The sequence below is a fragment of the Portunus trituberculatus genome, chromosome 33 (genome assembly GCF_017591435.1).
Source record: "Portunus trituberculatus isolate SZX2019 chromosome 33, ASM1759143v1, whole genome shotgun sequence".
NCBI classification, from domain to species: Eukaryota; Metazoa; Arthropoda; class Malacostraca; order Decapoda; family Portunidae; genus Portunus; species Portunus trituberculatus.
Window position 1 is genome coordinate 7,868,998 of NC_059287.1, and position 12,143 is coordinate 7,881,140.

Genomic DNA, 12,143 nt, shown 5'->3' on the forward strand with positions numbered 1-12,143 from the left:
TTGTGTGTGACGGCCACCGTCTACAAAAGTTGACAGTCGTTAGAAAATTGACAGAAAAAGAAGACGAAAAAGTGCTAGTGTGACGCCGCCTTTACAAGATTCAAACAGTCAGTCAGTCACGGGAAGGAGCGCAAGGCACATCAACCAGTGCAAGTGACCACCGAGTATGGTGTGGCCCAGGCGGAGGCGGCCAGAAAACTCGTATGTATATATATATATATGTTTTATTTGCCTTATAAGTTCATAGCCACGAGAGAATGCAGGGAAAAATAAGGGACTGGGGTGGAAGCATGGAAGAAATCTTCCTAAGTTACTCCTGAAAACATTTTCTATTAAAGTACTCGCTTCTAACAGATGACAGCACCGTCGCTGTCCTCCAAACTTTAACCCACACCACAACTTCCTCTCTGTATATTCCTTGGCGGGCAGAGGGGAGTCACACCGCTCTCCACCATCTCTGGTTCCCATCAAGGTGGCAGTATTGCATCACATTATCCAACCACAGATTTTGCACAACTACGCACTTCCCACGGCGCACTACCTTACCTGTGGTGGTATATTTGCCTTTGGTTATGCTACTATTGCGACAGTGAGGGTTCGAGGAGTTGATCCGCCCAAAAATCTGTGACGCAAACACGCATGCCAAGGGCGCGTAAAGCAACAGGCAACCATGGCAGAATCTCCTCACCCTGATGTACTTCAAATACTGCAAATCATTGAGGACAACCGTCGCCAAGAGGCAGCTGAGCGACTTCAGGAGGAAGAACAATACCGACGTGAGGAAGAAGAATGTTGGAGGCAGGAAGATGAACGGCGAGAATCACAACGGAGAGAGGAGTTTCAGCAGCTGTTGGCAACTGTCGCACAGCAGTCGCGCCTCACCCCCCAACCTGCTGCAGTGTCACCCACCTCCACCTCGCCCATTCCATCTCTGCAGCCGCTCCCAGCTGGGATGCTACACCCTACAAATACGAAGGCATATCATCCATCCCCCACCCTCGCTTCAGTCTGATGTTACCTTCCCAGGCTACAAGGCGTGGAGGAGACAATGGAAGGACTACGCCACTTTCACTGACCTTGCGAACCTTGACCTCCCCAAGCAACACATTCAGTTACGAATGTGCCTGACACCTGAGATGCTGTACATTCTGCAGTACCGCTTACATGTGACTCCAGACGACATGCAGCCGATTGAACAGGTGTTAGACGCACTTGAATAACACGTCAATGCCCAAACAAACGAGGCTGTACGACACAGAGACTTGTTCAGCTGCAAATAACAGGTTGGGGGAGTGTTTTAACGATTTCTTCGTCAGAGTGAAAAATCTTCCAGAGGCGGTAGACATCTGCAAGGGCGCTAACACACAATGCGAGGAGACACAACTGAAGCAGGTGTTGCTGATGGGTGTATGTGATCAGGACCTCGTTCGGGAATTGATCAGTACCATCGCCACTCTCGATGAAACCGTACATCAATGCTACGCATTCGAGGCAGCGCGGCGCACCACTTCTGCTATAGTCTCCCTTCAAAATCTGTGTGCACCACTTCACGCTACAAGCGAGAAAAGAAAACGAGCAACCTACCAAGGTCACCCGCACCACTCAAGGACAAAATTTAATGTGACAGGTGTACGCGTTTGCATCTTAAGAACCAATGCCCCGCCACAAACACAGTATGTTGCAACTGTGGTAAGAAGGGACACTGGAGCAAGACACCACGATGCCCAGCTTTAAAATTCAAGTGTCATCTGTGTGGTAACAAGGGACATTATGACTAGTGCTGCCTTAAATCCAAGGACAAAGGCAGTCCCTCCACCCTGACAGGGAAGACGCTTACGACGGCCGCCCTCACCTCTCAAGGCCACAAGGGTACCAGCGCGAGGTGTGTTCATTCTGCCTCCCGCACTCCGTCTACAACGTCTCTGCCTGTCGTCGTAACATTCATCCACTACAAAGGGACGAGTAACCTCGCAATGCTGCCTGATACTGGTGCAGATAAGAACATTATTGGCCCACGGCACTTGTGAGATATAGGTCTGTCTATACTATAAGTGACCTGAAGCCACCACCTGACGCCCCGAGATTCAACGCAGATGGCTCAGTGATGAAGGTTGCGCTCGGGTCGTACCTGGTTGACCTCAAGGTGAAGGAAAAAAACAACGAGAGCTTGGATTGACGTCCATGCAGGCACGCCTGTTCCATTACTGTCATGCAAGGCTTGTAGGGACCTGGCACTGATCCCCGCCGAGTTCCCTCAACCGATATCACAGGTGATACACTCGCGTATGCGCGCAAGTGAGGAGAAACGCAACGGCAGGGTATCAATCCCCAGGCCCCCGTCTCCTTGACCAGCGCAGCTCTCAGCCATACATCACCTCCGCCTTCACTCTCACCTCCAACCATGGACCAAGCACTTCCGTTTGACAACACCACAACCCCTGCACAAGCCAAGGAGTTTTTCTTGCGGGAGTACATTGATGTCTTAATGACAAAGGAGGACTTGCAGTCATCTCCACTACGCCCTATGAAAGGCCCACCAATGCGGATACACTTACGGGAGGATGCGCGACCATTCGCCATCTACACACGCTAGCAGATACCGCTCGCCTTCCGGGATGCCGTGCAGCAGGAACTGCAGTCTATGGTAGCCCAGGGAATCATTGCACCTGCAGGGGATGATCCATCACCTTGGTGTCACCCACTTGTTGCTGTCCAAAAGCCCAATGGTGGGATCAGAAAAACTACAGATCTCTCTCACCTCAACAGGCAGGTCTCTCGCCCTGCCCATCCATTTCCAATGCCATTTGCTGCCATCAGAAGTGTTGATCCTCAGGCTCAGTACTTCACTACAATAGACGCCCTCCAGGGATACTAGCAGCTTGAGCTGGCTGAGGAAGACCAGGCGCTCACTACATTTATCACGCTCTATGGCCGCTTCAAATATTTACGTGGCCCTATGGGATTTGCAGCAACGGGTGACGCCTTCTGTCTGAGAGGAGACATGGCTCTACAAGGTGTCCCTAACTGCGTAAAGGTGGTGGATGATACTCTTGTTCACGATCGTGCGTTTTTACCACATCTCCATCGTGTTAACACTATTCTTGCCAGGTGTTGGGAGAATGGCATTACACTTAATGCTGCCAAGTTCGTTCTCGCCGAGCCCAAGGTCAAATTTTGTGAATTCGTGCTATCATCTGAAGGTATCAACGCTGATCCAGACAAAGTTCGTGCCATAACCGACTTTGCGACTCCGGCTAACATTACTGATCTTCGATCCTTCATGGGCCTTGTTAACCAGCTGGCCGAATTCTCGCCTGATATCTCTGCAGCAGCGCAGCCACTTCGACCACTGCTGAGCCCAAGACGCACGTTTATGTGGACCACTGATCATGACGTTGCCTTTCGTTGTGTGAAAGCAGCATTGGCCAGCCCACCACAGCTATAGTAAAACTAAATTGTACTGACCTGTAGGGCTAGGCCTATAATCCGTGCGACCCTGCCATATCTCTCATTACTTCAAGGAAAAGGAATAACTGTTCTTTATTTATTTTAATGCATGACTTCGCTAAAAAAATATAAGTGATGGACAAGACCTGAAGATGCCATAGGTAAATTAAATATAGTGAAGGTGCTGGTTATAAAAGTGAAAATGAGGATGATAATTCACCAAATATTTACTATTATGTCCTATCGAGATACCCAGTGTAATATAATGAGTGGGGAAAAGAAACCCTGATAAGGTCGTGATGCTGTGTGGTGTATATCTTGTTTGTACTGGGACAAATCTTCTTCACTGTGCCTTCAGATATACCAGCTGTATCTGCTGTCCTCTTCCTCGCTTGATTTATTGGTAAAAGTGGTCCTTGCAAGCTTTATTTATTAATTCTGTAGACAAACTTCTTGGTTTGGCTGTACAAGACACAGACGAGGATGCGTCAGTGTATCCTTCCATAGTGGCGACCAAATGAGAAGTGAGTCGATTTGCATGTGCGTGGTGACCTGACTCCTCCCCTTTCCCCCAGGGGGAAGCGTCGCCCGTCCTGACATGCCACATCGTCATACATGTTCATAAAATACCTGCATTTGATTTGGTATATAACACTTATTTGTATCACCTGCTATTTAATGAAATAGTCAGAATATTCTCAGAACGCCGTTTGTTGATAATACTGTGATTAAAGAACCATGAGTAGTATAGGCTGAATGTTTTGGTTGGAAATCTGGCAGAATGGCAAACAACACCTTTACTATAGCAATGTTTGACCCACACCTACCCACCACTTTCCTGACGGATGCCTCTCGTCTCCATAGTATTAGCTATGTCCTCTTGCAAGATCATGGCGGTGGCCTTTTCCGTCTTGTTCAGTGTGGTTCACGCTTCTTATCAAACACAGAAACGCGTTATGCCACAATAGAACTTGAAATGCTGGCAACGATGTGGGCGATGAAGAAATGCAGGTTTTATCTGCGGGGTCTGCATCACTTTGAACATGTCATTGATCATTATCCACTGATTCCTATACTGAACCACTACACTCTTGACGCTGTGGAAAATCCACGACTTCAGCGCCTCAAGGAAAAGTTGTCACCATACGTCTTCACAGCACGATGGCGGCAAGGCAAGACTCTCGGCTTACCTGACGCACTATCCCGTCACCCTGTTGCCTCACCTACTGAAGACGACAACTCTGATAGCTCTGTGACGCATGCCATCGCACTCAGGGCCATGCAAACTCTGACTGAGCATCAAGAGCACTCTTCGTCGGCGGACCTGAAAATGGAGGAACTGTTGCAGACGGCGCGATCCGATGACACGTACCAGCGCCTTCTTGAATGTGTGCGTCATGGATTCCCACACAACAGGTATGATCTCCATTCTACCCTCTTACCATGTTAGAAACTTCAGGAAGAACTGTACTGTGACAGTGACATAGTACTCTACGACCCACGAGTTATTATACCTGCAGCGCTCCGCAAGACGGTCCTCATGCGTCTGCGTGACAGCCACCATGGAGTCGAAGCCACCGGGCTCCGTGCTAAACAGGCAGTCATCTGGCTGGGCATAAACTCCGACATACAGAATGTTGTGACTTCCTGTGACGCCTGCCAGACACTACTCCTGAACCAACGACAAGAGGAATCTGTATCTGCTGACTTTTTCACTGTAGCTGGGAAGGCCTTTCTCGTCATAGCAGACAGCTTCTCAGGATGGCCGGTTGTCTTCTCATGCGGCAGGGACAGAACCGCTGCTGCTACCGTTCGACAGTTTAGCAAGTTCTTCGCAAGCTCAGGAGTTCCCGTATGCCTCAGGACTGACGGAGGCCCCCAGTTCACGAGCCGAGAATTTGCTGACTTCTTGCAGCGTTAGGGCGTCCGGCATGTGATCACCTCACCCTACTCCCCGCAAGCCAACGGTTAAACTGAGGCGTCTGTCAAGGTTGTGAAGCACCTCATCATGAAGGCTGTTCCTTCAGGCAGTATTGACTGTGAGGCCTTCGACCACGGACTACTGGAGCTGAGGAACACACCAAACCACACTGGACGTTCTCCTGCACAACTGCTCTACGGTCACCCCCTCCGCACTTGTGTACCAGCCCACCCAGCAGCTTACAAGATGGAGTGGCAACCAGATAAGGAGGACTGTGATCTACGTGCAACACAGCGGGAGCAGGACGTTGCTTCCCGCTACAACCAGCATGCCCGGTCGCTGCCTGCCCTTGCTGTTAATGAGCAGGTTCGCCTCCAGAACCCAAGGACAAAGCGCTGGGATCAGGTTGGCACAGTGATGGCATATCATGAACCGCGTCAGTACGACGTTCGCGTACCGTGTGGCCGAGTCCTGCGTAGGAACCGTCGCTTCTTACGTCCAGACATCGCCCTAGGGACCCCTCAAGATACGCCCCTGGGACCCACCACCACTTCGCCTAGGTGATGTACAAGATGGTAGTCGCTGAGTCAGTTCAAGACTTCGCTATTAACTTGGTGGCAGGAGGGAGGTGTAGGAATATTACTTAGATAGTAAGGTAGGGAAACGCTTAACACTATACTAATACACATATTCTACACTCTCATATATGTGGCAGCCATACCTACCCACAATCCTCAGAAAGTTTGCACCCAGACCGAGGAGAGGACACACACACGCTGATTTTATATAGGACTCTGTGAGATCCCATCTGCATGGCCCAAAACATGGCGCAGTGAACGGCCCACAACAACTTCTTCTACTACTACTACCACTACTGCAATTGTTACTACTTTTACTACTACTACTACTACTACTATTACTACAGGGTGACCTCCCAAAAAAAAAACAGAACCCATAAATCTTTTTATTACTTCTACAAAAATAAAGCCAAATAATTCAAATTTTGTACACTCGAACTTCTGTCTGTGTATGATAATGCCCAAAAGTTTCAGTAATCTAGGATGCTTTGCACAAAAGTTATGGTTTCTCCAGAATATGTTCCAAATGACCTCCTCGGCGTTGGAGACAGACTAGCAACCGTTGCGCAAAATTATCAATCACTCGCATGCACTCCTCTCTAGGGATTTCCCTGATTTTTGCTGCAATTGCAGCCTTGAGCTCACCAATTGTTTGAGGATTGTTCTGATACACATGGTCCTTCAGATATCCCCACAGATAAAAATCAGGGGGGTTCAAGTCCGGTGAATGAGGTGCCCACTCGACGTCACACTTCCTGCTGATCAGCATTTCCTGAAATCGCTCTCTCAGCCAGTCAAGAGTGTGATTTGATGTGTGGGGGGTCGCCCCATCTTGCTGGAACCACTGGTCATCTCGATCAGTCCCTTTGCGACGTCCGAGTGATTCCCAGAACTTCCTCAGCACTGCCACGTAACGTTCCTTATTCACCGTTTGAGCCCTCTCATTTTCGTCTTCAAACCAATACGGACCGATTATGCCATGTTTGGGTGACCCAAAAAAAAACAGAACCTTTCTGGGGAAATCCCCAGAGAGAAGCGCATGCGAATGATTGACAATTTTGCGCAACGGTTGCTAGTCTGTCTCCAACGCCGAGGAGGTCATTTGGAACATATTCTGGAGAGACCATAACTTTTGTGCAAAGCATCCTAGATTACTGAAACTTTTGGGCATAATCATACACAGACAGAAGTTCGAGTGTACAAAATTAGAATAATTTTGCTTTATTTTTGTTGAAGTAATAAAAAAAATTATGGGTTCAGTACTTTTATTACTGCTGCAACTACTACTACTATTTCTACTACTACTACTACTACTACTACTACTATTACTACTACTACTACTACTACTACATGTAGTAGTAGATACTACTACTATTACTACTACTGCTACTACTACTACTACTACTACTACTACTACTACTACTACTACTACTACTACTATTACTACTACTACTACTTATACTATTACTGTTACTATTACTACTATTAACTACTACTTCTACTTTATATACATAGATAACAACCGCAACAAGAACAATAACAATAGATGTTGATGATAATAATAATAATAATAATAATAATAATAATAATAATAATAATAATAGTAATAATAATAATAATAATAATAACAATAATGATAATAACAATGATAATAATAATGACAATGATAATAATGGTAATAATAATAACAATAATAATGATAATAATAACAATAATATTGATAATGATAACAACAATAATGATATTTGTAATAACAATAATAATAGTAAAGATAATAATGATAATATCAATAGAAAATGATAATAACAACAACATTAAGTGTTTCGTACTATTGTAATAAATAATATGTGTCTGTTGGAACAGTTGTGGTATGTGTGACGCTCATGACGCTGCTAGGCTTGGCAGTGGTGGTGGGGCTCGCTGTAACCTACGCCGCTGCTGACAGTTCAGGTGAGCAGATTGTTACTATTCATCACCTTCCTCTCTGCATGTATATAAAGTAAAATGGAGGCGGTGGCCTAGCAGATAAGGTGGTGAGTGTGGGATCGGGCAGACATCCACGGGTAGGTTCGAATCCCACCACGTACCATCTTGATACCACCACGTATGTGCCACCTTGATACTTTGCCATTTGTCGAGTGGTTCAAAGTTACCTACACGTCACCAAAATACTCAGGTTCTAGGTGGTTGCACCAAAGATGTGCTTGGGTGGTGATACGGGCCCTAATTTTGGTACCACTATAAATAAAATTGCCTGCGCCATTAATGGGTGGAAGCTGAAAAGCGTTTCCCATAAACTCAAGTAAAACCTACAGGCGCTATACGCCACAACATAAAAAAAATAAAAGACAGTCCAGGTGAGCAGACTGTTACTCTTTTATCACCTACACCTCTGCTGACAGATCATCCAGTCAATAAGTTACTCAGTGAATTGTCTATATTGTCATCTGTTTTTTCTTTCCTCTTTCTTTCTTTCGTATGAAGACTAACTAATGGTGGCTGGTGTCGTCCTTCCCTGACTCTTACTGGTGAAAGTGACAGGTTGTGGTCTTCTCTGACATTGTTACTGGTGGTAATAGGTAATGGCGCCTCTACATAAAAATATAAGGATATAAAAGAAAGTGCAAGAGGCTATTCGGCCTACACGTGTAAGTCCCTGTATCAAGCATGCTTACCTATTTCCACTTTCCTTTCAATTTCTCTAATGACTCGCCACTAAGATCCTGATTTCTTAGTGTACTCCATTCAACTATCACTATTTGATAACCAATTCCTTATTTTTTTCTTAAATCTAACTTTATGAAGCTTAGACCCAATATATTTTTTTTATCTGATTATCTTTTAAAGTCTCCTAATGCATCTTTTCTCAGGTCTGGTCGTGTATCCAGATACATTTATCAACCTGGAGCGTAACCATAAGATTGGCGGTAAGTCTGCCAAGCAACACTACATCGACGTTATAAAAGGCTTTCAAACAAGTAAGTTCTTATCCTTGTGTCATTTGTGTTTCCAAGTTCGTTTTGGTCTTAAGGGAAATTTTGAGAAATAGAAGCATGTGTGCTGACGTAATCTTCATTTCATTAGGTCTGTGCAATGAGGCAAAGATGATAATGGATTATGAAAGGCATTTTTAACTTACCAATAGTATTTGAAGAAACTGAGGACATTTTCTTTTATATATATATATATATATATATATATATATATATATATATATATATATATATATATATATATATATATATATATATATATATATATATATATATATATATATATATATATATATATATATATATATATATATATATATATATATATATATATATATATATATATATATATATATATATATATATATATATATATATATATATATATATATATATATATATATATATATATATATATATATATATATATATATATATATATATATATATATATATATATATATACACAGTTCTTACTCCAATTTTGCGAGTTCAAATTTTGCGATACGCCAATTTTGCGACCAAGGACCAAAAATTGCCATTTTTAAAATTTCCTCATCTTGCTCCTTTCTCACGGTATTGCGAGTGGTGGCGGGAGAGAGCGTTCTCGCAAATTATATATTACTGTATTATATAGGCAATATTTTATTAATTTATTCATATTTATCATATTATACTATATTATTATCATATTTATATTATATTTATCATAGTTTGGTGGTTTTTGGCTAGTTTTCATAATAATATGGCGGTAATTCAACGAAGATCATTTGGCAACACTGCCCCGCTCCCTCCCGCCTTCCATTTGTTTACGTACACCTCCACGGAGTTCTCTCTGCAAATTTGGAGGAATCCTTGTGCTCGACTTTGTGTGACATGGCGCCACCAACCAAGAAAAACATTAGGCTAACTTTGGAGCAGAAGATGAAGATAAATAAGATAAAAAGAGATGGAAAAAGGAACTGTGATATTTCCAGATAGTATGGTGTGGGAGAATCAACTGTGAGAATGGCGTTTAAAAACAGTGAGAAAATTGAAAAACCTATGGTGGACAATTTTTTTATTCTCGGAGCCATTGTACAAACACTGTGATCATTCATATGGAAACATAACTGGCTCAATATATTAACAGAAAGCAAAAGGAAGGAAAAATTAGGCGACCATGGACGAGGGGTCCACCATATTCAATTTTTCCCATAGGAATAATACTTCCAATTTTGCGATTTCCAAATTTGCGACTCACAATGCCGCCCCATTTCTCGCAAAATTGGAGTAAGTACTGTATATATATATATATATATATATATATATATATATATATATATATATATATATATATATATATATATATATATATATATATATATATATATATATATATTGCATGGAACATGGAACCTTCATCATCATCATCATCATCATCATCATCATAATCATCAACATAATCATCATAATCATCATCATCATCATCATCACCTTATATAATCATCTTCACCACCACCACCACCACCACCATCACTATCACTTTCAACGCCTCCACTACAATACAATGGTTTCCTTAAGCTTGTCCTTTAATTTCTGTCGAATATCATTTCCAACGCAGTCCAAAAACTGTCATTTCTTCATTACGTTCTGTGTCTGTCACGAGATATTTACATCACTAACGGAGCAGTAGACATCTACCGAAACGATGATTTACTCCCAGCGAGGTCTAATGGCACTAGTTCTGTTTCGGACCAATTCTGGTCTGGATCACTTCAGGTGGGTGTTGTGAACCTTCCATTAAAGCTACTTGTGATCTCGTTGAACGTTTCCCTTTGTGTCTCACAACTCAAGGGGACAGTCAGCCCTCTAAAGACAATTATCTTTCTTCACTCAAAACTAAATGCACTTACCACACACACTTCCTTCCCTCAAAATTCAAAAATAGCGATTTCTAATCCAGCCTCGGAGTCCCCTTCTGGGGAGGGGATCAGAAATGTCCTCAGGTCGGACTGCTCTTCAGGTAGCGACCCAAAATATCTTGAAGCCTCCCTCAAGTAGAACACTACCTCTCCTCTACTAAACCTCATCTTTTCCTCACCGAAACACAGCTGCCTCAGGCAAATAACAGTAGCCCCTTTTCTGTTCCCTTCTACTCTCACTATCCTTATTTTCGTTCCAAAGCTGGATGTTGCGTCTATGTGCGCAACGACTTAATTTGCTCTCGTCCCCACGCTCTTAAATCTTCCGACTGTTTCACCATCTGGTGCTGTCTATCTCTCCCCTAACTCCTCTGACTATAGTAAATTCTTTGACTATTTAACTACTCAATAGTCACTCTCTAACTAAATTTATCTGTGCTGTCTATCTCTCCCCTAGCTCTTCTGACTTTAGTAAATGCTTTTGTCAAAATCTTTCAAACTCAAACTCCCTCGTGACTTCTGGCATCTAGCCAAAAACATCTCCAATAACTTTACTTCTTCATCTTTCCTCCTTTATTTCATCCTGATGGCACCACTGCCATCTCTTCTGTCTCTAAAGCTGAACTCTTCTCTCAAACCTTTGCTAACAACTCCACCTTGGATGATTCTGGGCTTGTTCCTCCCTCTCCTCCTCCCTCTGACTATTTCATGCCTTCAATTAAAATTCTTCGTAATGATGTTTTCCATGCCCTCGCTGGCCTAAACCCTCGGAAGGCTTATGGACCTGATGGGGTCCCTCCTATTGTTCTCAAAAACTGTGCTTCCGTGCTTGCACCTTGCCTGGCCAAACTCTTTCAACTATGTCTATCGACTTCTACCTTTCCTTCTTGCTGGAAGTTTGCCTACATTCAGCCTGTTCCTAAAAGGGTGACCGTTCTAATCCCTCAAACTACCGTCCTATAGCTTTAATCTCTTGCTTGTCTAAAGTTTTTGAATCTATCCTCAATAGGAAGATTCTTAAACATCTGTCACTTCACAATCTTCTATCTGATCGCCAGTATGGCTTCCGTCAAGGTCGCTCTACTGGTGATCTGGCTTTCCTTACTGAGTCTTGGTCATCCTCTTTTAGAGATTTTGGTGAAACTTTTGCTGTTGCGTTAGACATATCAAAAGCTTTTGATAGAGTCTGGCACAAAGCTTTGATTTCCAAACTGCCCTGCTAAGGTTTCTATCCTTCCCTCTGGAACTTTATCTCAAGTTTCCTTTCCTAACGTTCTATTGCAGCCGTGGTAAACGGCCA

At 43.4% G+C, this 12,143-nt stretch overlaps 2 protein-coding genes across 2 annotated transcripts; both read left to right on the forward strand.

Moving 5' to 3' along the window:
* The first annotated feature begins 330 nt into the window (after window positions 1-330).
* On the forward strand, window positions 331-8,925 carry LOC123512439. Its single transcript, XM_045268856.1, has 3 exons — window positions 331-5,928; window positions 7,810-7,896; window positions 8,817-8,925. The coding sequence occupies exons 1-2, from the start codon at window positions 5,456-5,458 to the stop codon at window positions 7,886-7,888; spliced, it is 552 nt and encodes a 183-aa protein (XP_045124791.1). The 5' UTR covers window positions 331-5,455; the 3' UTR covers window positions 7,889-7,896; window positions 8,817-8,925.
* LOC123512204 (uncharacterized mitochondrial protein AtMg00860-like) lies at window positions 2,957-3,445 on the forward strand. Its single transcript, XM_045268447.1, has one exon. The coding sequence runs from the start codon at window positions 2,957-2,959 to the stop codon at window positions 3,443-3,445; it is 489 nt and encodes a 162-aa protein (XP_045124382.1).
* Window positions 8,926-12,143: the final 3,218 nt, after the last annotated feature.